This window comes from Natrix helvetica (assembly GCF_964273705.1).
Source record: "Natrix helvetica genome assembly, chromosome: 2".
Taxonomy (NCBI): Eukaryota; Metazoa; Chordata; class Lepidosauria; order Squamata; family Natricidae; genus Natrix; species Natrix helvetica.
Window position 1 is genome coordinate 35,824,832 of NC_138552.1, and position 25,614 is coordinate 35,850,445.

At 39.5% G+C, this 25,614-nt stretch overlaps 1 protein-coding gene across 4 annotated transcripts; it reads right to left on the minus strand.

The window, feature by feature from the left end:
• Positions 1 to 2,148: 2,148 nt before the first annotated feature.
• On the minus strand, positions 2,149 to 24,753 carry HMGCR (3-hydroxy-3-methylglutaryl-CoA reductase). Of its 4 annotated transcripts, none has more exons than XM_081944209.1 (20): positions 24,734 to 24,753; positions 21,742 to 21,935; positions 21,239 to 21,350; positions 20,346 to 20,433; positions 19,653 to 19,737; positions 19,045 to 19,150; positions 16,176 to 16,282; positions 14,604 to 14,720; positions 14,175 to 14,326; positions 11,745 to 11,989; positions 11,472 to 11,641; positions 10,911 to 11,105; positions 9,628 to 9,786; positions 9,166 to 9,323; positions 8,969 to 9,074; positions 7,224 to 7,394; positions 5,197 to 5,337; positions 4,947 to 5,105; positions 4,146 to 4,300; positions 2,149 to 4,033 (listed from the first exon to the last, which is right to left on the minus strand). In XM_081944209.1, exons 2-20 carry the CDS (start codon positions 21,904 to 21,906, stop codon positions 3,979 to 3,981), a joined length of 2,646 nt encoding a protein of 881 aa, XP_081800335.1. In that variant the 5' UTR covers positions 21,907 to 21,935; positions 24,734 to 24,753; the 3' UTR covers positions 2,149 to 3,978. The 4 variants fall into 4 exon arrangements, with proteins under 4 accessions (XP_081800335.1, XP_081800334.1, XP_081800337.1 ...); XM_081944208.1 differs by lacking the exon at positions 24,734 to 24,753 and adding an exon at positions 24,533 to 24,686; XM_081944211.1 differs by lacking the exon at positions 24,734 to 24,753 and adding an exon at positions 24,256 to 24,409.
• Positions 24,754 to 25,614: the final 861 nt, after the last annotated feature.

Consider the following 25,614-nt stretch of genomic DNA (forward strand, 5'->3'; position numbering starts at 1 on the left):
CAGGTGAGAGCCCATTTACGGACTTACCTTGTGGCGTTAAGAGTGGCCAAGCGTCAGTATTGTGCCACTCTTATTGCGTCCGCAGATAACCGCCCTGTTTGGGGTGACCCGCTCCTTCCTCCAACAGAGGCCGCGGGAAGCTCCTCTGCAGGGCAGAGCAGAGGAATTTGGGGAGTATCTGCAGGACAAAATCGCTCAGATTCGAAGCGAGTTGGTCCCTACTAGTGGTCTGGAAGGGACGTCGGAGGCGGGTCGTGAGGTCCCATTCTGGGAGGAGTTTGACTCTGTTACTTCCGAAGATATGGACAGGTTGCGTAGGCGACTGCGAGCCACCACGTTTATTGGACCCGTGTCCCTCCTGGCTTGTACTGGCATCCTGGGAGGCCACACGAGGCTGGCTCCAGGAGTTAGTCAACGCTTCCTTGAGTGAGGGGTTTCTGCCGGCCGCCCTGAAAGAGGCGGTGGTGAGGCCCCTCCTCAAGAAGCCTTCCCTGGACCCAGCTCTGTTAGCCAACTACCGTCCCGTCTCCAACCTTTGCTTTCTGGCGAAGGTTGTAGAGAGTGTGGTGGCACAACAGTCTCCGCGCCACTTGGAGGAAAATGATTATCTGGACCCACGCCAGTCCGGTTTCCGGCCCGGCCACAGCACGGAGACGGCATTGGTCGCATTGGTGGATGATCTCTGGAAGGCCAGAGATGGGGGTTGTTCCTCCATCCTGGCCCTATTAGACCTCTCGGCGGCTTTCGATACCATTGACCATGGTATCCTATTGCATCGATTAGAGGGGTTGGGGGTGAGGGGCACTGTTTTGCGGTGGTTCTCCTCCTACCTCTCGAGTGCAATTTGTATTGGCAGGGGGGCAGAGGTCGACCTCGAGGCGGCTCTCTTGTGGGGTGCCACAAGGGTCGGTCCTCTTGCCTCTCCTGTTCAATACATATATGAAGCCGCTGGCCGAGATCATTCGTGGGTTTGGGGTAGATTGCCATCTGTACGCGGATGATACCCAGCTGTACATCTCTACCCCAAACCATCCCAACGATGCTATCGAAGTGATGTCCCAGTGTCTGGAAGCCGTACGGATCTGGATGGGAAGTAACAGACTCAAGCTCAACCCGTCCAAGACTGAGTGGCTGTGGCTACCGGCGCCCCGGTTCAACCAGCTTACTCCATCACTGGCCATTGGGGGCGAACGTCTGGCCCCCGTGGATCGGGTATGCAATTTGGGCGTCCTTCTGGATACCCGGCTGTCCATGGATGACCATGTGACAGCCGTGGCCAGGGGGGCGTTCCACCAGGTTCGCCTGGTGTGCCAATTGCGTCCCCTATTGGACCAGAGCGCCCTTCGCACAGTCACTCATGCGCTTGTGACGTCCCGGCTAGACTACTGTAACGCTCTCTACATGGGGCTCCCCTTGAGATGCACCCGAAGGCTGCAGCTGGTTCAGAATGGGGCCGCGCGGGCAGTCTCGGGAGTCTCTGGCTACTCCCATGTAACACCTCTCCTGCGCGGGCTACACTGGCTGCCTGTGGCTTTTCGGGTGCGTTTCAAGGTGTTGACCATCATTTTTAAGGCGCTCCATGGCACAGGACCTAGTTATTTGCGGGATCGTATCCTGCCCCATACATCCCTTTGGCCGATTCGCTCACACAGAGGGGGACTCCTCCGGGTGCTGCCAGCGGGCGACGCCTAGGGGAAGGGCCTTCTCTGTGATGGGCCCGACCCTCTGGAATGACCTTCCCCCCGACATTAGAATGACTACGGATCTCCGCTCCTTCCGTCAGAAACTTAAAACCCACCTATTCCAGCTAGCCGGCTTGGCCTAATTCCATCTTTCCCACCTCAGTTTTATTTCTAAATTTTTAGGATTGGTTTTAGAGTCTGTTTTTAATGTTTTTAATTTTTATAAATTCGTACAGGGGTTGTTTAATTTGATTTTTAGCTATGTATATGATTGTTTGTATGTTTTTAAATTTATTCCTGTACACCGCCCCGAGTCCCTCCGGGGAGAGGGGGCGTTCTAGAAATTTAATAAATTATTATTATTATTATTATTATTAATTATACTACATTAAAGTTGGTTTGTGATTTTAAAATCTTGAAAAATGTGGTAGATGATCATTCTGGATTAAAAACAAGACAAATCAAAGCTGCTTTTGCACTGTTTTACTGAAACTGAAAAAGATGTGTACCAAATATACACAATTTTATAATAGTACAAAATGTTTTCTTTTTGAAGGACAGAGTATCAGTTACATTCACCAAAACTGACACTGAATAAACCATTTATTGCTAGTCCAGTAATAAAACAGTAAGTTCAAACTTTGCATAAATAAGAAAAAAAGTTACCTGGACAATACTGTAGGGAAATGGACATTCATAATGCTATTTACAAGTAGCCACAGCACATACCAAGCAAGTAATAGGTGTTGAGTTGCATTAGAATTATGATCCTAATACAAATTAGATGTTAGATAGTAAACCCCGAAAGGAGTTGTTTATACTGAGTTTGCACAAAATGAGAAGTTTTAGAATCAAACCATTCAGTCATTGCAGCTAGTGTGGAAGAGAGAGTCTTCATCGCATCCAGCAACAGCTGAGAAATGCATCGGTACCCTTGCTCTTCCTCTTCTGGTTGGTTCCCCTTCATAGCACTGTGATGTAGTTCATTGAGCCACAACTACCTTTGCTGCATTATAACTCATCTTCCATCATTTTCACAAGCCAGAGTGTTAGTAGTTCTTAAACAAATAAACATAAAATCTGGAACTTGCCCAAAAATAAATTAAAGTTTCATCAGGAATGAAAATATTTAAATAAAAATATCAGTACTGATATCAGTGATTAACTTTCATTTCACACACACACCTATTTCTGCAAGGAAGTCAAACCAAAAATGGTGATTGAGAACTAGTGTAAATGTGTTTTACCTGCTTGTTAAAAATCATTTCCATTAAACTATCCTAATTAAAGGCTACCAAGTGTGCGATTCCCTGGGATATTCTCCCAATTAAAAGAGCCACTGAAATTAATCAATAATGATAAAGATCAAGCAACGTCAGTGTTCTTGACCAACTACCACTTAGTTCTACAGGCTGTGCCCAGGAGACCATGCCTCTTGCTGTCAGCTGATGCAAGACCATCGATCTGACCAAACACCTGACATTTGTAACTTGATGATTTTAAATCTGGAAATATGGCCTCTACTAGGTACACCTGCTTTGCAGCAAGGCCTGTTTGCTGCAAAAAGCATGGAAACTAATATTCAAAACTGTGATATTGAGTAACATAAACGGAAACATTCCAAAAGTGAGTCCTAAATATAAAGGTGGCTCAACTGATTTAGCTCAGTGCCCTCTTAGATCAGATGTGGGTAACTGCAATCAAAACGCCAAAAGGCATTCTTAGGCTCTCCTTTGTTATTTGACTTTGTGGAGGGATGATCTTGGCTATTTTCTGGCCCTGGAGGAATAGTAACTTGTTCTACTCCGATGGCTGGTGCAGATTTATACGCACAACATCCCAAGTTAGCCTCGTAACCATGATGATGATGAATATTGCAAAGCAACCGTAAGGATTGGTCTAAAGACAACAGCAAAAAGGTTATGCAACTTGCATTTCCTCTTAGTATGCCAAATGAGAATATGGTAACTCCAAAAAATAACAGTCTGACATTCTTAGAAAGTTTGTGTAGACTACTTGGAGCACATTTTGTAAAATGCATGACTCGGAATAAACTAGGGCCCATGTAAAAAAATAAAACCCATCTGCAATATTTTCCATAGATAAGCATCCATTTATGGCAGACAAAGGAAAAAGGAATTAGGAAACTGGATGCAAACTACACACTCAATGATTCTCCTAAGATTCTTTCCAACAATTCACTGTTTGAATATTTATCTTCCTTTGGAAGTTCACAGATCTGTCATTTCTCTTCATTTTTCAATGTGCCAAGGTTGCTTCAAGCTTCTGTCAGTGTTCAAACAGCTTTCTTGGAACCTGTTCCTTGAAGATCTTGCAAATTTATTTTTGACCTTTCAAAACAAAAGGTACACCAATTCAGAATTGCAAAAATTGTACATTATATTTTGTTGGGTGATGGGCAATAGGATTAGGACCATGAGATTGTGGCTCTTTCCTTCTTACCTATTGTGGATCATGTGGCTTTTAACCAAGTGCCCTTCAGCTAAGGCAGCCATTAGAGAGAGTTCTCCTGCCATTACTGTCGCGCATACAATTTTAGCAAGCTGACGGGCGTTTTCTCCGGGGATATCTGCACTTGCTCCTTGCACACCCAGCATCTGTATTAAAAGGGAATACAAACAATAATCAAGTTGGAATATGTTCAATTTAAAATTACTCCATCCCTGGCACTTTATACAGTAACAAGCTCAAGGTCTTTCAAGAAGTAAGTACTCAGCTTATGAGAGCCATTGGGACCAGAATTTCTATTGTTAAATGATAAGGTCATAAAATGTGAGGACCTATGACCACATCACTTAGCAATGCTAATCCCTGCCATATTGCAGTAAGGATCGTGGGTTTTCAAGCAAGCACCTCCTTGCAACTTCTTGCCAGCTTCCAACAACCAAAGTCTGTGGGGAAGTTGGCAGGAAGTTGCAAGTCTTACGTGGCTCGCAAGCAGGCTGGAAGGCAGGAAAGTAGCTGCAGGTGAGAGAGGGTACCTGAGTGGTGGTGGTGGTGAAGATGTGACACAAGTGTGGAGGGACTTGGGACAGCTGTTGCCAGGTTGAGGAAAGTGGGGAGAGGGTGTGTGAGAAGGTGAGCGGATGGGGGGAGACTTAGCTGATTAGCCTGTGGCTCTTGAAGAATTTTTATTTTGAGTGCTGGTTCTACCAATCAATGAACACAATCCTCAGCTGATTTCCACAAAAATAATTCCCTTCCCAAAATAGAAAGCTATAGTTCAACCTCCAGTTTTCATACCTGCAAACAAGCTTGCTGGGGTAACAGGTTGGTTCCTCCACCCACAGTGCCAATTTCTATTGAGGGCATTGTGCAACTGATATAAAGATCTTCATTGGTAGGCCCAGTGGATTCCATTAATGTAATACAATTTGAGCTGGTGATATTCTGGGCTGCATCCTGAAATCAATGCAAAATTGAGGGGTTCTATTAGTATTTAAAGGTTGTTAAATATGCAATTCATCACACAGAGTTAAGTGAAGGGATATACCTGTCCACATGCTATGTACATGGCGGTGACAATGTTAGCCGCATGAGCATTATAGCCACCTATGCTGCCAGCCATGGCAGAGCCAACTAGGTTCTTGTTGACGTTGACTTCAATCATAGCTTCTGTGGTTGACTTCAGTATCTAGAAAAAAAAATCCACCAAAACTCTGGTCAAGGAGGAAGTCTATTTTCAGAAAGAAAATCTTTTCAAATGCGGTTCTTAGAAGCGACATTTGGGAATCTATACAATATCAACCGTTGTATTATTTTGGATCATCGCTATAGAAGGAGAGTAGGAGACAACATTTTATAGTCGTTCTCCTCCTTCCCGAGAGGATTATGCCAGTTTGTGGTTGTGCGAGGAGAGGTCTTCTTACCCAGGTTTCCGCAAAAATAAGACCAGGTCTTATTTTCTTTTGAGCTCCAAAATAAGCATGAGGGCTTATTTTCGGGGGAGTGTCTTATTTTTTCCCCATGTACGGGAGATCACTTCTTCGGCTTGCTTGGAGTTGGGCAAAAGGCTGCAGAGTGTGTCAGTGCTGCCACAAGGTGGGGAATTGGAGCTGCCCGAAGTTCCCTGCACTGGCTTACTTCAGGGGCCCCACAGCCAGGCCACCCATGCCCCGATATTTGCCTCACCTCCTGGCTGCAGCACAAAAAACAACTAGATGGAGTGGATGGGTGGCTAGCTGCGCAGGCTCATGTAGGGCTTATTTGGGTGTGTGTGTTATATTAGGCACACGCGTAAAAACATGCTAGGTATTATTTTCGGGAAAACAAGGTAAAAACATCTACTTTGCGGCATCCCTTTTTCTATTTCACATCTACATGAAATCATGAAGGTAGATCAGTCATCCACATAGTCTAATGCCAAACTCAAGGCCCAGATCTGGCCCATGGGGTACTTTGATCTGGCCCGCGGGGCCACCTTGGAAACAGTGATGGACCTGCTTGCAGTGCTTCTGCCAGCAAAAACAGAGCTCGGGAGGGCCGCCCTGGCAGAGTTGCAGGAGGCCATGGCAGCCAAAAACAGAGCCCAGAAGCCTGTTTTTCCTAGCAGAGCACTCGGGCCACCACAGGTGCCCCTGACATGAGTGACATCAAGCTGGATATGCCCACACTCCCCCCCCCAAGGTCAAATGCAACCCTGATGTGGCCCTCAATTAAATAGAGTTTGGCACCCCTGGTCTAATGTCATTAATACACTGATGTTAATCTCAGATCTGGACCAATAGGTAATATGGTAGAAGTGCTATTGAAGACTGGATAGGACGGGAACATTCAGAACAAATCCACCCAACAGCAAATGATTCTGAGTTTGTGGACCAAATTAATATAGAAAAACACTATCTTTGATTCTGAGTGGGGATGCACTTTCCCATTCAGAGGTGTTTACAATTTTGGAGGCACAGCTCCTGCTTTCTCAGCAGATAGTTTCCAGTTGCAATTCAGGGTGTTGTTCATCATATTTAAGGCTTTATGTGGCTCCAAACCAGGTTATGTTAGGGATCATTTTCTCTTAATCTGCCTGTTTAGTAACTTCAAACAGGATCAACTCTCTCCAGGTTGTGTCTATACAAGATTGCAGAAATCGGCAGTTTGTATTGTTGCTCTTATACTTTGGAATTCATTCCCCAACAAGATCTGGTCCAATCCTTCCTATCTGGATTTCAGAAGAGCACCTACTGCAGAAGGACAAGTATGTTCTGAAAAAAGGTTGGAATCTGGCAGAGGCCTAATTTTGTATATTTTTATCATTTTAAGGTTAATAACATTGTTTATATTTTGGATAGGCTTGTTTGTTATTTCTGAAAGGGGTGCTTTTTATTTTAAGCAGAACTTCATTGTTAGTTGCCCAAAATCTTCAGAAGGGCAGCATACAAATAATGTATGTATGCATGTTTGCATGTATATATGTATACAAATATAAATGGCTTTGGAATTGGGAAGGATATAAATAAGTCAAGGATGAACTAAAAATAATTCAACATAATAATTTTCACATTACACTAAAACAATGTGACTCACTTCTTTAACAACTTTTTGTGGAATAACTGCTTCACAGACCACAGATTTCCCTCTCCCCTCTATCCAATTTATGGCAGCTGGTTTTTTATCTGTACAGTAGTTACCACTAATAGCTACAATATGGAGGTCAGGAAATTCTTCTTGAAGCCTTGTAAGTGCTTTCTCGGTACCCTGTTTGGAAGGATTTAGAGAAAAAGAGACAGAGAAACAAAAACATTAGACCATTGGTTTAGTACTGGCTGACTTCTTCATGAAGGAACTTAATTAAGTATAAGCAGTGGGAACTGTAACTTCAACTACTTCATGTAACTTGGCATTATGTAGCTGCATCAAAGACAAGGAAGTAACATTTTCACTGCTGTTAGTGAAGATTTAGAAATGGTGTGGTGTATGAGCCACTCTCACCAGTGGCTGCTGAGGATCAAGGTTCTTGGATAAGATTTATCTGGTTATGGATAGAATTCATGGTGCTCACTACTAGCATCAAGGGGTTGATTAGAGTGAGTCTTATGTAGGCTACCTACTCTTTGGATAAGAAGCAAAACATTATAGGAAACAGTCCAGTCCCATCCTGAACTGAGTCCAGAAAGAAGCTTTGTCAGCTAAAGGTGCTTTGCAATTACAATGGCATCACAACAGCTCATGGTCATGTAATCGCCGTTTGTGATATTCATTGCCAGCTTCTAACAAACAAAGTCTACGGAGAAGTAGGCAAATGGTAAACTTTGCAACCATGCAGGATTTGCCTAACAATAACTGGGCCTGTTGGAACTGCCGCTGTTAAGTCGACATGGTCACGCAACATTGGGCCTTACGACCGGTTCAGAGTTCCTGTTCCCAATTACCATCGATAAGCAAGTACTACCTGTGCAGGTGGATTTAATTATATAAGATTCATTATTTGCATTCACATATGCATGGTTGATATATATCTGTATTATGCCATTTTTAGCAATCAATTTTGTGTTTCTGTGATTTTTTGGCACAGTTAAACATCATATACATGTGAACAAGTACAGAACTGGCAGAGACATGCACACTGCTCTCTAGTATTCCCAAGGTTACATTTGTGTTGAAATGTTTCCCAAATAACAAGCTCCACCAATATATGAACCCAGTCACTGAATCTGATAAGGATAAGATTTGTGCAATATAGGCAACCCACTCCACAGGAAATGGAGGTTGTAAGAATAGTTTAATAATAATTTTTTAAATTAAAGTTTTATGAAAACATCATGGAATAAAACACATCTCACATTATTTTAAATGCTCCGTCTGGACTCTTTTGGATGCAGTCAATTTGTCTGTTATTTTGGAAGGGTACCCAATAAAAATTTATCCAGAATATACTAAATAGGAATCTGTTACATTGAGATTTCAATGTAATATTTTCTTGCTGGAATAGCAGTAAAGAGAAGGGAAAGAGATTTCTAAATACCTACTTTTTTTCTTTTTTCTGTCAGGTTACTTGTACAATTATTTATTTATTTGATTTTTATCCTGCCTTTATCATTTTTTTCCTCCTACTGTTTTCTCCACAGTAACCCAATGAGGTAGGTTGGGCTGAGAGCCCCCCACCCACCCAGGACAGCTTTCATGCTTAAGGCAGAACCAAAACTCACAATCTCCTGGTTTCTTGGCCAATACCTTAACCACTACATTGAATTGTCTCAAGTTACAGTATTACAATTACAATATTCTCAAAGTAAAATTTACTTAAATGCATTTATTAAAATAGAACTTACTTTTGAAATCATATTCATACCCATTGCATCACCAGTCTTAGATTGGAAACGAATATAAAGATTGCGGCCAGCCAAAGCAATGTGAAGCCGTTGTAAACGAGCAAATCTATAAAGATATTTGATAAACATGTCTCACTTTTTTTGATGCACTTTTTTCAGATTTTTATATGAAATGCAATTTTAGATAAAATGCTAACCTGCTAGTGCTATCAAATACATCTTTTATTATCTTAAATCCTTCTGGTGTTTCAAGCCAAGCCTTCACTTCTGCAGACTGGCAGGCTGTGGGTAGTCTTACTACAGGTCCTCGTGTCATTCCATCTGCTAGAATACGGCTACTAGCACCTCCACCAAGCTGAGATATAAAAATGATAACAGGATGATAACAGTCACTAACAAATCCATCTGATCACAAACAAAAACACTTTTTGGAGTTGCACACAGTTACATTCAGTATTGTGCTACTTTGTGAGGCTTTGTCTCACAGAACAAGACTTCCTCTCCTTTCCACTTCTCATGGCCTCTTCACTTTAAGTTCTCCCACACCCCTGGAACACGTTCTGTATGGAAATGCCCATGGACAAGGAAAGCTGGATTCCACCCACTGTAACTGTGCTAAACAGAACCTTATTAACTCTGCTTACATAATCTTTACTTACACATATTGCTCTGCATCCTCTGTTTGTGCTTGCCACCAGGCATCCTTCAGTTGTTGCCATCGGAACTTGAAACTCTTTCTTGTCCAAAAGAAGTGGGCCAACCACACCCACAGGAATTGGCATGTATCCAATCACATTTTCACAGCAAGCACCCATCACCTTTAAAAAAGTCAACTAAATATTAAAACTTAGTTTGCTAGATAGGCAGTTCTCAACTTACCACCACAATTGAGCTCAATATTTATGTTGCTAGAGTAAGTGAGAAATTTGTTAAGTAAGTCTTGCCCCATTTTACAACTTTTCTTGCAACATTTGTTAAGCAATTCACAGTGGTTGTTAAATTAGTCACATGGTTGTTATGTGAATCTGGTTTTCCCATTGATTTTGCTTGTCAGGAGGTCAAAAAAAGCTGATTACATGACCCCTGGACACTGCAACTGTCATAAATATGAACCAGTTGTCAATCACCTGAATTTTCATCACATGACCATGGGGATGCTGCAATGGTCATAATTTTGAAAAATGGTCATGTCACTTTTTTCAGTGCCGTTGTAACTTTGAATGGTCACTAAGTGAACTGTTGTAAGTTGAGGACTACCTGTGTTAGGAAATATTAAATATATGACAGGAATAGGGGTTTGGGGTTTAGAATAACTCAGGGGTGTCCAAACTTGGGAACCTTAAGACTTGTGGACTTCAACTCCCAGAATTCCCCAGCCAGCATGGCTGGCTGGGGAATTCTGGGAGTTGAAGTCCACAAGTCTTAAAGTTCCCAAGTTTGGACACCCCTGGAATAACTAGTGCACGTAGAAGAAATAAATACGATCATCAGTTCAACAAATGGGCCATTTTATACCTGCATCCATTTAGACAACCTTTATATGTCCAAAGTTACAGGCACTGTGTGCAATTGTCTCTAAAATAGAATTCAGCAAAATCTTCTTTAAATGTTTCTGTATTAATTTTTCTTAAATCTCATAGCATAGCCTAGATACAAATTGAGACCAAGAGGTGAAATACACTACCATTATCTTAAAAGAAAGACTTAAAAGAGAAGTATTCATTTATGTCTGTAAAGACTACTGAACCAACAATAAACTTGAAATGGCATTAGTATTACTGGCATAACATACTCTAGCTAGCCAGCTTTCTGTTCAACTGCAAACCTTCATCTGTCAACAATCACACTAAGTGCAACTTCAGATGAAAAAGTGTACAATACTGAGTATCTTTATCTATGTTTCAATTTACATAAGGCATGTCTGCCTATTCTTTCTACTTACCAGAGAATAATTATAATTCTTGTAAGGAAGATACTGTAGAGATGAAGGCTCCGGAAGCTTCCGAGATAACATTTGCCTACGAATGGATACACCACGTTCCTGAGTTTCCATCAAAGATTCCAGTTTATAAGCAGGAATATGCTTTGCACTGACTAAACTAATGACTTCTGGATCAGAGAGGAATTTAGCACCCATCTGAGGAAAGAAAAATATTTGATTGTGATGTAAGGTTTGCCATTCTTCTCCTTTGCCTGAAGCGATTCATATGAAAAAAACAAATACAGGGTGTGGTGTATTAACAGGTATAAAAGAGCAAATGTGGCAATTGAATACCATATCAAAATGATTGCATACTATTAACAAAATGCTTTATCGCATGTGCACATCTTACTAAATGTTCTTTTGTTTTGATTGCATAGAAGCTACATGATATTCTAGGGTAAGGTTTACTGTAAAACAATATAAGATACAAAAGAAAGAAGTTGCCATCATCTAAAAGCCCATTCTTTGCACCAATATATTAATAAACTACATTGTCTTTGTTTGCTTTTTTTTTTTTACCTTGGCATTCTGAAGTATACAAAGACATTCTTCAAGGGGCCGCATCTCTTTAGGAAATTCTATTCCAGACTCTTTTCCATTATTGATGAGGGCTGCTTCGGCAGAATTATCACCAACCACAAATATGGCCTTCGCAGGAGATTCTGATTGGAGAGGCTTTACAATCTCATCTGCATAAAAGTCAACATTGAAATCTGAGGAATTTATCAAAAGGCTTCAATAGAAACCTTTTTTAAACAAAGCAAGCAAACAAACATATCAGCAAAAGATTACCTTTTCCCTCTTTGGCAACTTGACTATCACCCATTTTTCTTAAACTGGGATTATTTTTTAAAGGAATAGACTGTTTTCTGCAACAATTTTCAGGAACTTTTTTCTGAATCATTATTGGAGATATTATTGGGTTCTTCAATGAAAGTGTGGATTCCATCTCTGTTTGTTCAAAAAAGATGTACTTGACAGCAAGAAGAAGAGCTAAGCCAAGTGTAATTGTTTGTTCAATGTCCATACTGGCCATTCTAAAAAGGATGAAATAAAACATCTTTCAATATTTATCTATTCCCTTTCCTCCTCTCTACCCTGCCATGATTTCCTAAAACATGGTAATTGGTGGAATTCCTACAGAAATTATTGAATGACAATGATTTTAATTTGATTATTTTTATGCCTGGAACTGCCTTGAGACATCTTGCCTCTTTTAAAGTAAAACCTCTGTCAAATTCACCTCTTAGTAACTTTATGAACAAGTCTATATTGTGTTCTTAATAATGATGTATCGAAAGATGTTCTGAGTGCTTGTTCTTGCAAAGCATCATGTGCGTAAGTGAAACAACAGGTGGGTATCACTTAACAATTGTCCTGTTTAGTGACCACTCAAAGTTAAAATGGTACTAAAAAAGTAAATTTATGACCAGAGCTGGCATTTACAACCATTGTAGTATTCCACAGTCACATGGGTGAAATTCGGATAGTCTGCAACTGGCTTCCAATAAGCAGTGTCAATGAGAGAATCGAGCAATAAAATTGCAAGTCACTCTCACTGCCTTGTTTAACAACCCATGCCAATTCCCTTAAGAATGGGAAGTGATATCATAATCACTGTCACATGACATTTCACTTAGTGACTGTGTCCCTTAGCAATAGAGTTGCTAGTCCCAATTATAAACGTGGTAAGAGGATTACCTGCAATATATTTAATCAATTTCCTCCCAGAAGATTTCTGCCATTATTGATTACATTCTCAAAAATATTTAGTTTGGATTAATTAAAGATTAACTAGTCTAAGCATGTACTCTTTCTCCTAACTGTAGACATATTAATGGACCATTGCAATTATGGTAAATTAAGAAGTGATGCAGAACCAGTTAATACCTAAATTATAGAAGCCACTACTAGAAGGAAGTCTCAGTTTTATACTTCAGTAATTATTTGTTATGTTACAGAGGAAACAATGCAGTTATCATTCAGATTTATTAATCAGCCAGTATCATCAACATGGGAAGGGACTATATTTCCCAATGTTACTATTCTGGAACAGTTATAAGGCCATGTGGAATATTACCATGCTACTGGCACAGTGAATGACTTAACCCATCTAGTAAGCATATACCATATTTTTCGGAGTATAAGACGCACCAAGATTATGAAGAGGTAAATTTTTTAAAAAAGTTTTTGCACTCTGCAGACCTCCCAAACCCTCTGCATGCCTCATTTTTTGTGAAAAGTGGGGCATGCAGAGAGTTTGAGAGGCCTGCAAATTGCTCCTGGGGGCTGGGGCAAAAACAGGCCCGTTTTTCGAAAACGGGCCCTTTATTTGCCAAAAAAAAAAAAAGGACATGCATAGCCATTAGGAGGCTTGTAGAATACAGCTGGGGTGGAACGACCAAAAAATGGCTTTCCCCTCGTTTTTGCCTTCCCCAGCCCCCAGGAGCACTTTGTAGGCCTCCCAAACTCTCTGCATGTCCATTGTTGTGAAGGGGGGGGGAGTTTCGGGAGGCCAAAAATGCTGTGTTCAGTGTATAAGACGCACCCAGATTTTCACCCTCTTTTGGGGGGAAAAGTTCCATCTTATACTCAAAAAAATACAATACATAAGTAGAATAAAAATAAATCAGAAAGTATTCCACAATCCTGATGCATATTTATTGGTTCTTGAGATTCTTAAAGGAACCTTTCCCTAAAATCCTGCCTTGCCAGAATAGTTTTCCACGGACAAAGGAACTCCTCTGTGGGCTAGAGTAGGAGAAGAACTTTGTAGACCAATGATCTTTCAACCCTGGTATTAGTCACCTGACCAATTAGAACTGAGAATTATTATTCGTACTGGCTTGGGAAAGATATAACACCCTATTATTATCACATTTAAGATACGGGTAACAGATCAGATTCACATTGCTTCTCACAGAACACATTCTGTCGGTTCTTTCACAAGAAATCTTATTTATGGGGAATCAGATGCCAGTGTTAATCACAAATACACTAATCAGATATAAAACACTCCAGGATAATTGTTAAGGAACCTTGTGCATTTTATTGATCTCAGTTCAACTGTACAAGGGAGAAAATGAATTTTTTATCTATTTAAGATGTTAGATACATTGGTGATTTAGTAATTTGTACAGTATAATTTAGTTAATTTGAAATAATCCAAATTTACTGATAGGTGCTACTGAATAATGATAAAAAAGTTATGATTAAACATACCTAGAAAGATAAAATTGCCACAAAGAAACATTAGGCTCTATTCGCTTTGGAACATTTTCATCCAGGCCCATAGATATTTCAGTTGTGCTGTTCTGAGCAGAGGGTTCTGCTATCCAGCGACTGTGAGCATGAACAAGAACCAAACCTAGAGACTGAAATTTAAAAACTGAGTGTTTAAACTGGTCAGTTCATCTAAGAGTATGACTCATTCAGTGATCAGTACGTAAGTATTAAATATATCATTAAAATAATTGCAAAATACTTGGATACATTGTTGTTCCTATAAAAGTTTTACTTATTGAAAAGTAACCTACATGTTCTTTTGCTTGTTTTTACCTTTGCATATATTGTCAGAATTGAACTTCTTCAAAGGATTTAAAATAGCCAATTTATCTCACAATTATAGGGTATAGGAAAGCAAACACTAACCATAATCATTTTGACCCTCTGTGTTACAGGATTTGGTTTGTTTTCTTCTTCTTCCAGAACACGTGCAAAGTGACTAAGCTGCCATATTGGATGGCCTTCTCGACTCTCCCGTGAAAGCTGAGGAAGAACAGAAAAGGTTATTCAGTACATTTTCTATTTATGCCTTTCATAAGAATGAGTTTTCATACCACTATTTCAGTAGTTGAATAACATTACATTGAATGTCAATTTATATATTAATATTTTGCACAACTGTTTTATGAATGTGAAATACTACAAAAGCTATATGATCATATACATTCAGAAACAAGAATTATCCTCTTCACATATTAATAGAGGAAAAAAGCAACCGAAGTCATAGACACCATTGTATAAAATTAATAATTTGATAATTCATAGCAGCACTACAACCTGTGAGTAGAACTAGATAAGAATGTCAGAATTATGAGCAACCCATGTTCAGTTTAAGAATTTTGAAACATGAAAAACTGGTTGTTGAGTTTTCCATCCTCCTCCTTTTCTGTGTCATGTTTTTTTTTAAATTGTATACCTCTGAAGGAACTGACATTCTCCTTTTTACTAATTTATAAGATAACTACAAACAATAGTTTGCATTCTAAATATTAGATATCTGTAACTTTTAAAAAATCAACTAGTAGGATTCAAGTAGAAAATCAAGCAGAATTTATATATTGTTGGTTTCAATTTTGCCTTGAAGCATGTAATTTTCTCAATATAAACTATATTATAAATATGAGTAATCTAACAACTGCAATATAAAATTATAATAATGCCAATTAAATTTACAAATGCCCACAGATATTATTTTAATATTTCATCATCAAGATATATTGACAATAAGGCAGGAGTTATGCAAAACATTCACTCCATTTGTACACAGTCTAACTCTAATAGGCACCTTGGGAAACATCACAACATGAAATCTTTCAGAATCACAAAACTGATTAGAAACTGAACTGCACAAGTGAAAAGTAATTCTTCTTTGTACAGCTTTTACTGACTTAAATTTGCTCAGAAAATATTTCCAGAAGAGTCTTTTTGCTTCTTAAAATACCTTGGAACCAAAGCATTTTTAAAATGATCAGCAGTAAAAGAAACACAGTGCAATACGGTTATACTCATTCCCCTTGTTTTATTGTTAAATACTGAATTAAAGTTATCATTATGCAAAGCTTCACATCTTTTCTCTTAAACAAGGGTAAATTTTCTAATTACATAGAATTCTGATAGGAATGCTTTTTCAGAATAAGATTTCTTTGTGGTTACAGAAAAGTGAACTATATGCATAATTCAAAAGGAAGATTAATACATCTAACGGAATTACATATTATAGAATTATTTTGAGAGATGTCCTTATTTTTTCCCTTTCTCTCCTTCTGTGTCATTATCACTAATTAATGGGTGCCAAGAACACTTTTTGATAATTTCTCCTTCTATTCTGGAAATAAGAGAGCGTTTGTTTTCATTTATGAGAACAGCAATTTTTCATTTGTCTTGAACCACAGTAATTTAGATATGTTTAAAATATTATTTTACTGCTACTGTTCTTACCTCTAATACCAGTGACACACAGGCTGGAAAGAAAGTCATGAAGACAAAGTAGTTGGCAAGAACAGACATACAGCCAAAACAACACATGATTTCAAGCTGTCTTACTCCTGTTAAAGAGACCATCAAATAATTAAAATCAGATTCATGTTACTATGAAAAACATTATCTTGAAATGTGCACCAATGTGAACATAATAATGCAAGTTGATATATAATGTAATCACATAATAAAAAAACAAAACCAACCAAGATTTAATCCTGTCATTATACATCTACCTGCTGGAAACAAAAAATAGCTCATCTTCACTATCACAACACTTAGTGAACATCAATAATCACATCATATTTATTTGGTGTTCTATTAGTTTAGGGAACAAAAAGGTACATCATTTAAAAGATCAAAGAAGGCAATTACAGAAAATTCTGTTACCTGCATTTACAAGCTTAACAGCTATTATGGGGAGAGGAAAAACAGGGTTTCAGAAGCCAATTATAATATGAGAGCTTCAAACTTTTATCAGGCTTCTGATTATAGAACTTGCTTCTCTGTATCACTGACCAATCCCTGATACTATCAAAGCTGGTTGAAAATTGGGGACCCTCAAAACAGTTACATGTAATTCATGGTAAGATAGATAAGGGCCTTTCTGGTCATATAAAGACCTCAGGATCCAAGAAAAAATGCTAAAGCTCAGACTTGCAATTGATGACTTGCCTCAAAAAAAAATTTAACCTAAGTCTTATTATATAGGTAGTGTTACATTTAAACAAATCTTTCAAAACATATTGAAATTAATGTGTTATACAAGAAAGACTTTCTATGTTGAATACTTCCAACATTATCTGCTAATTAAGCTGATTCATTCAATATTACCATGCATACTTCAGAAAATAACAATTGCAAAATAGGTAATAGACATAAATTATGTCACAGTTACACTTTTATTTATCTATAATACCTTGACATACGCAAAATACAGGTAGTTTCGTCTTTCATTTAGTGACTGCTCAAAATTAGTATGGCAGTGGAAAAAGTGATTTATGACCATTTTTCACACTTGCGACCATTGCAGCATCCCTGCAGTCATGTGATCAAAATTAAGACAGTCGGCAACTGGTATGTATTTGTGACAGCTGCAGTGCCCCAGGGTCATGTGATCGCATATTGTGATCGTCTGACAAGCAAAGTCAAAGGGGAAGCTAGATTCACTTAACAATAGTGTTGTAACTTAATTAGTAACTAATTAACTAACTTGATTCACTTAACAACTGTGGAAAGAAAGGTTGTAAAATGGGACAAAATTCACTTAACTATCTTGCAATGGAAATTTGAAACTCAATTGTGGTCATAAGTCAAGGACCAGCTATATCAGGGGTGGCGAACACGCGGCTCGCGAGCCGCATGCGGCTCCCGGCCAAAATAAATGAGGCTCTTTGCCTCTTATCATTATTTAGTATACTGTGGCTCGGATCGCACGCTCCCTTTCGGAAGCTGGGGAGGTCCTTTGCAGGCAGCTAGAACGGGCCGCCTGCAAAGGACTTCCCCAGACTTGCTTTGAGGAGCACGGGGCGACTGAGGCTAGTTGTGAAGCCCCAAAGCCCCCACCGCCACCGGAAGAACTGCTGCCACCTCCTCCTCATCCTCCTCTAACAGGCAGCACTGCCGGATTTGCCGCCCGGCGCTGCGGCTGAGATGAAGCCGCCAAAGCTCCAGCCGGCATGTCCGTGCGTGGCAGCGGCGCCTCCCCTCCGCTCGGAGCAGCTGAGCTCAGTCAGCGCTGGGTTACCCCTGCCCACTCCTCCTCCTCCGCCGTGCTTTTGAGGAGCCATGAGGCTGCAGGAGCCAGTAGGAAGGCGGGGGGGGGGGGGAGCAGGGGAAAAAAAGCCTCATGGCTCCTCAAAAGCACGGAGGAGGGGGAGGGGGCAGAGGTAACCCAGCGCTGAGCTCAGGAGCAAATCTGGTGATTCTGTTGGAGGAGGAGGAGGAGGTAGCAGCAGTTATTCTGGTGGCAACTCGTACTCGTCGGCATCTTCAGCAGAAGCCCTGCCCACAATGAAGAAAGCAAAGATGGAGCAGATCCACGCAGATGACGTCGCTGCAACATGACTGGAGGAGGAATTCTGGGAGTTGAAGTCCACAAGTGTTAAAGCTGTCAGGTTTGAAGACCCCTGGGGGTTTTTTTCCCTAAAGGGTTAGGGGTGCAAGGGTCTTGTAACTTGACAGCTTTAAGAGTTGCGTGCTTCAAATGCCAGAGTTCCTGAGCCAACATTTTGGTTGCTAAGCAGGAGCGTTGTTAAGTGATACTGATATTATATAACACTTTGAATTAAGCGGGTACCTTGAAGAAACATAACTTTGAGTTTCAAATAACACTGATTTCGTTGTTGTCTTAGGTGACATCTGTGAAAAAAATTCGGGTGCTCAGGCATGAAAATGTGCCACTCAAACACTATACTTTTCTGCTCACATCGAAAAAAAATTAGAGGGAACATTGCTTCCGGGTCTGTTTTGGCAGGTCACTGCGTGGTGTGGCTCTCTGACTCTCACAGTTTAAAATTTTGGCTCTTTTTGTCGAACTTGTTCGCCACCCCTGAGCTATATTGAGAAAAAGGAACTATAGGTCATCAATATAAGAGTGCAAAAAGTCAACTTCATTCTCTACATGAGACAGGAATAGAATTTTAATACTCTTTCTGAAAAAAAAAACCTTATGGAATCCCAAAAGGAATGCACCCTGCTCAAACTATGGCCTGATTTACTGAACATAATATCTCCAGTGGGGAAAAATACAACTGAATACAGATTTACTGGGCAAATATTTTTAACCTTAAAAATTAAAATTCTGCATTCCTGAAAATTCTCAGCTTACCAGACATTGTGCCAACACCAATAACAAGACACTCAACAAGGGCATCAAGTGTAAACGTAGGGCCCAGGATTGCCATCCCACGCGAAATATTCTCTCTTACTTCATCCTACATGTAATACATTAAAAGTGTAACTCAGCTATAGTCTGAGCTATAAAGCAATGGGCAGATCAAAACCAGTTTGTGCAAAATTAAGTTGGTAATTTTTGCATTGTTTCTTTTCTTTTTCACCTTACTCTCACCATCATTATACAATCTGCAATATTATCACAATATATTTATCATGCTAACATTGTAAAAAAAAATCAATTCATAAGTAAAACTGACATTTTCTTAGATTACTATTTGTATACCTCTCTATTTAGCAGCTACACTGAGATGAATCTACATGTTTATATTTTTCTAAATATCAAGGTAGCATCTCAAGCGAGCTTCTTTTACAGAAGTCATAAATCTCTTAAACATTAAACCATTTCTTAAACAAAATATACTCAAATTAATCTAGGCAATTATATATGAATTTCATTTTTACTTTAAATTTTAAAGGGTTCTAAGTATTACAGTATAAGATATAAATACTTTTCTCAATGAAGCTGAGAATTTGGCTGACCTGTGAGTTGGAACTGAGTGCAAATTTAGCTAATGCACTAGCTCTGGAGAGGTCAATCAGAAGCAAGAAGAATGGCAGTGCTTCACTGAAAAGTGTAAAAAGCATATTGTCAAGTTACATATCAGATAACATGGAATAGTGAAGACATTCATCTTGATAAATTCTTTAATTAAGATGGCTAAATAATTTATTGCAAAACCTTCAGAGATTTTTTTACTGAATACATTTGTTCAACATTTCTTTGTTGTATTTAGGTCGGTAATGGGAAACTGAAGTCACAAGCAAGGCCAAATAGCATAAGTAAACAGCATAAATTATAGATTAAATAACAACAAAATAAAACAAGAGCCACCAAAGGAACCCTCCTTCCTATTTGGAAAAATGGAAACACTGCTTTCAGTATTCACTGAATTTGAATTTCTGCATAGCTTGCAATAGGATTTTGTAGATTTAACTTTTGACCATTTAAAAGTGAAGAAATAACACACTTTGGGTCTAATCTCCTTCAAATTATGTTATTTCATGAATGGGAGATGTCATATTAGAAGCATTGCATGAGTCAATTAGGTATCTTTACGCATGAAATTATCCTTTTATGATCTGAAGTGAAATTACTCTGATGCCAAGTTTCAGAATTAGGCTACTCTTGTTAAACTGAAGCAAATTTGCATACTTTGCATAATTAATACATACTTCAAGCCTGTCAATTCTTTATCAAGGAAATGAATCACCACTGTACTGAAGACAAAGCTTGAGAAGATTGTGAATAGCCCAGCAATACCTGCAAAAGATATATAATCTATGTAATAAGCAAAATACAAAGCAGTACTTCTCTAACTACATTAATCCAAATCTTTACTCTGAAGCAAGTTTATCCACATAAGATACTATCACGATCCTGTTACACTGTTTTGTTTATATATACGGCTATACAGATATCCTGAAAAATTTTAATATGCAGAGAATTTTATTACTGTAATATTTTTCTTCAATTTATCAGTGATACCAGCCCTCAAAATTTGTCCAATAACATTCTTCTATCATTTGCAGTTGACTGATTATAGCAGGTCATATATATAATTATATCAGTACAATTCAAAGAGGACAGTCATCTTCTACAGAATCATTTTTAATTATTACTGATACTACAGTTCTGAGCAATGGTCAAATTAGAATTGCTAGTCTACATGGCTTATTCAAATGCTTATTTTTTGCTTCTTCATAAGGCTAATAGTTCTTCAAAAGAACATGTCCCCTTCACCCACCTCTGTTATTTCAAAATCTTTCACCTTAAATAGTCCTTGCAAAATACATCAACCACAGCTTTATCAAAGATTTTCATAATTTCAAGCTAAAATCAGATTGAGCCTCTATGCAGAACATAATCTACAGTATCTCATTCCACAAACATATAAAATATGGTATCAATCCTAGCAACACCATCTTTTTGTTTTACAGTATGTCTAGGACTCAAATCTAAAACGGTTGTATATGTTATAACCAATTTGATTAGTGTATAGTCAAACCTGTTTCGTAAACGTGCCTGTTTTGCTCTGATTACCATCTTAGAAATAAAAGTATCTTACCCAAAATATATTTTGAGCCAAGTTGCTTCAAATTTTGAAACTGGAAGTATATATAAAGGATTGCAATACATCGTGTGATTGTCAATATTATGATATCACTGCTCAAAACATCCTGTGAAAGGAAAACATTTTGTTTGCTCTCAGAATGAAAAAGAATACTATGTTTTGTAAATCTGTTAAACATTTTATCAATGTTTCACATATGTAACAATATTTGAGAATAAACATCCTTATAATTTTATCAACATGGTAAACTACTCATAGGCACACATCTCCAAAAATTAGTTATACTGCTTTTAATCAATAACTAACGTAAAGATTCTCCTAATTCAAGCTTGACTACAATCAGTCACATGGACACGATCTGAGATATTTCATTGACTTCCCAATCTTGTCTATAATCCTGAGATTTCCCAATTTTAAATTTCATTCAAATCTAATTTGCTTCAAGTATGACAATTAAAATAATGAAGTAATTTTTAAAATAATTTTTCAGTCTTTACCTCTTCAAATTTAGGGCATTCATAATTCCAGCCACAGATCTTATCATTGCCAGTGAACATCTTCATAGACATCATACAGATGGTAAGAGTTACAGTTCCCACTATAACTTCCCATGGGTGGGAGGCCACAAAAAGGCCATGCATTCGGAAGAGTCCTGACAGCATTTTCAAAAGTATTTGCACACAATCTAGGACTAAATCCAAATAAAAAAAATCTTATTAGTTATATCAATTATACAGGTAAAAATATAAATTTAAGCTCCATTCAAATTTGGCTGATAACTAATCAATATTAAAAGCAATATGATAACAGGCAGCAAGAGCAAAAATGTCTATAGCTTATATTCCAATTCAGTTCTTCATAAACTCTACACAACTTTCAGTTAAATCTAATGGAATCCAACTGCCCCTTACAATTGATTGGTAGGACATCTGAATCATTGGTAACTAGAACTTGAATCATATTTTATGTTTCATACACAACTTTTAACCTTAGAACCAGAGAGTTTCCTTTTAAAAGAATATTACCTTGTCTTGCCTGCTTGAGTTTGATATCATACATCTCACTCTATTTGCAACTTCATCACAGAGATACTTTACTACCCAAGATCTTGTCAAGTTAAATTAAACGCCCAATTATTCAAATGTTTGATCCTTCTCTGGTTTGCTAATTTGCTTTATGTCTGCATGACATCTGGGAGACCAGCATTCATGCAAAGACTGCCAAGTATGACCTGCCAGGGACCTAGATAGTTTTCTTACAAAACTATATGAGGCAGCATAGCAGGTATACTTTTTTATCCATTACACTACACATGAATGCACAATATGTACATGCAATAAAAATATTGAAACCCACAGGACACCATCATCAATGTTTGATATACTGCATATGTTTGTAGCCAGAGTCGCCACTATATGAAATGTGCAGCACACAAATCTAATAAACATACTACAATGCATAGCCCAACAACATTCAAGTACTAAGAGAATCAGAGTAAAGGATTCTTATTCTTAGTGGAAGAAAATGTCATTATTGTATGCATTGTGAATCTGTGGCACCAGGGACTTTAATCATAGTATTGTAATCAAATGAAAAAATGCATGAGTCAGGAAGTCTCAGTTGATTATTTATTCTAGGGCCTTTCATATGCTGTAAAATATACAGTATCTTCTATCACACAAAAAAATCAGATTTTGCAAATGAGATTAGTATCCTTACCAGAAACTGCAACAAAGAGAGTATCTTTGTCTACTTTCTACCTACAATATTTCTGCCAATAACAATAAAAATATGGTTTGGGGATGGAGTAAAAAAGACTGTAGACCTAGAAAAGTTTCTCTTGTAACTGGATGGATGGACTGTAAATATTACAAGGAACATTAGCCAACAAATAAGTAGTTTGGAAAAAATGGGAGGTGAGATTAGTTTAGCCTCAAACTGGAACTAAAACTAACTTGTTCTGAGTTAGGGTTACATTGGATTTAATAACTTCATTAATTTATATTAATTACACTAGGATGTAATTCTAATCTGAAAAAGGTTTAAATATCCCCAAGCTGAGCTACCATCTGTTAACTACACAGACACAAACCTTGCCATTTTATTGGAAACAATATGGAAGTAATTTACAACTGTATTTTTTAAAATTTCTCAGTCTAGCCAACAGCTTTGACATTCCTTGGGTCTTCCCATCCCAACAATAACCAGGTCTTATTTTCCAAGATCTGTGGGCCACTTGCTGCAAATGAGACATTCCACAATACAGTCATGCAGTTCTAAGAAAATCTAGCAACCTTCACAGACATTACAATCTATTTTAGATGTTAAAAAAGGGAAGGTAAAAGCCACACGACATTTGCAAAAAAGCAAACGTCTGACAGACTTCAGCATGGCTCCTTTAGTAGCAATTCCTATCAGCCACTATCAGCTGATACTCCCAGTACTACAGTACCATCAGCCACATCCATAAAGCATCTTTGCTATATCTGAACAATGTTGGTGCTTTGAAACGCCTCACACACGCCTTTTAGACCCGCCGTCTTAATGACCATTTTCCCCCAACCGCCCAGCACTGTTTAATCACACAATTTAACTGGCATTTCCGGTTATGCTATTTTCTTCTGTTTTGATTTGATAAATCAGTTTCTTTTTAGGCCGAGAAGATAAATCTACGACAATTCCTAGTACTTGATGCCCGACAAACCGTGGTTAAGAAAACCACTCCTTTGGGGCGGGGGGAGGCATGTAAGAAGCCGTCATGGATGGAAGAAGTCTCAAGGAGGCCCCGGCGTGCACCTCTCCAAGGCGGAGGAGATCTGTGGGAGAAATATCCACCTGGGACACGCCGTTCCGACAGCTCCAGGACCCGTGAAGCCACCCAAGGGAGCGATCTCAGGCCCTGGGTGGAGAAAACTACCGGCGCCCAGAGCCGCCAGCGATGAATGAACGGCGTCCCCTCCCCTCGACCCGGCTACCCAAGGGGATCGCCACCAATTCCTCCCTAATCCTACCATAGTTGCACAGAGGCTCCCTCTTCGCTCCACGAAGAGGGCCGAGGCAGCTGCCTCTCCCAGCTCCAGGACGCCTCTCCTCAGGCAGGAAGAGAAAGAGCCTCCTTGACCGACCCAGCCTAGAAAGTCCCCTCCAGTCGCGCAAGTCTGACCGGGGCGCGCCTGACTGGAATTGCTCTCCTCATCCCAAAATTGTGGCAGCCTCGCCCGTAAACCAACGCGCTACCAGACAACCAGGCCAAAGCCAACCCTTCTGAGCCAATGGAACGGCCGGTACCTCTTTCTTAGAAAACGGCCGGTGTGGCGAGTCGAAGCTGGCAAGGCGCTGGCCTCCTTCCCTCCTCGCCTATTTGCCGCAGACTGAAGCGGCCGCCCTCCCCGCCACACAAGGACACCCGGCTCTCCACAGAGCTGAAGCCATCGGCCCATCGTGCAGCCAATGGGCAGCGTTCGCCGCGCCCAGCCAGGGATACGTCACCTTTTCTGTCACTGTAGCAACCGGTCGAGGAAGCGGCAGAGCGCTCGACAGATCAGGAGGGTGGCACGCGCCATCTCGCCACGGGAACAGTGACCAATGAATCACAGCCAAAATCTCCTCGAGCCTCCTCAGTGGTCCGTCATCCATTGGCTTATTTGCATGTCGGCTTCCGAGGGCCAATTGGCTTTCCGCTGGTCAGCGGGAGAGAAGAATGCTCAGAGGGTTCCGAATTTCGATTTGTAGCGCAAAATCGCTTTTGTACCTCCCCTACGGTTCTGAGCCTTTATGCTCCGTTAACTGAAGTCCTCGCTCTTCCTGTAAAACAGCATTTAATTAGATATATATATAAATTAGATGTAGATTAGATATAGACTGAATGCCTGCCACTAAGGCTGTAGAATAGACCAATATCTGGCACATGTAACCGGGCTAGCCTCGATTGGCATTACCATGATCCTCTGTGTACTGGCCCTGCTTTTTCTTCTTTTGAATGGCCAGCTTTACCACACTGCAAAATTGGAATCTTTCCTGTCACTCAGGAACAACTCTGTTCTGTGGTTACTACGTATATTCTCTCTGGTTTTATGCTTCCATATGTCTGACCAATACAGCCTGCAAAACAATTACATATTACCCCACAGTGACTCTGTCCATACGCAGGTGGGGCAAGCTCCTCGAGTTTATTTTCAAAATTTTGTCCTTGCTCTTTGCTCCTCTTTTCCTACCTGTCAGTCCATCCCAAAGATTTCTTGATTCCTCAAAGCCCCTTGGTCCTTAAATGATGTTTGGAACTACTTACCAAAATACCCCCCTTGGGACGACAGAATGAGGTGACTGGATGGAGTCACTGAAGCAGTAGGTGTGAGCTTAAATAGACTCCA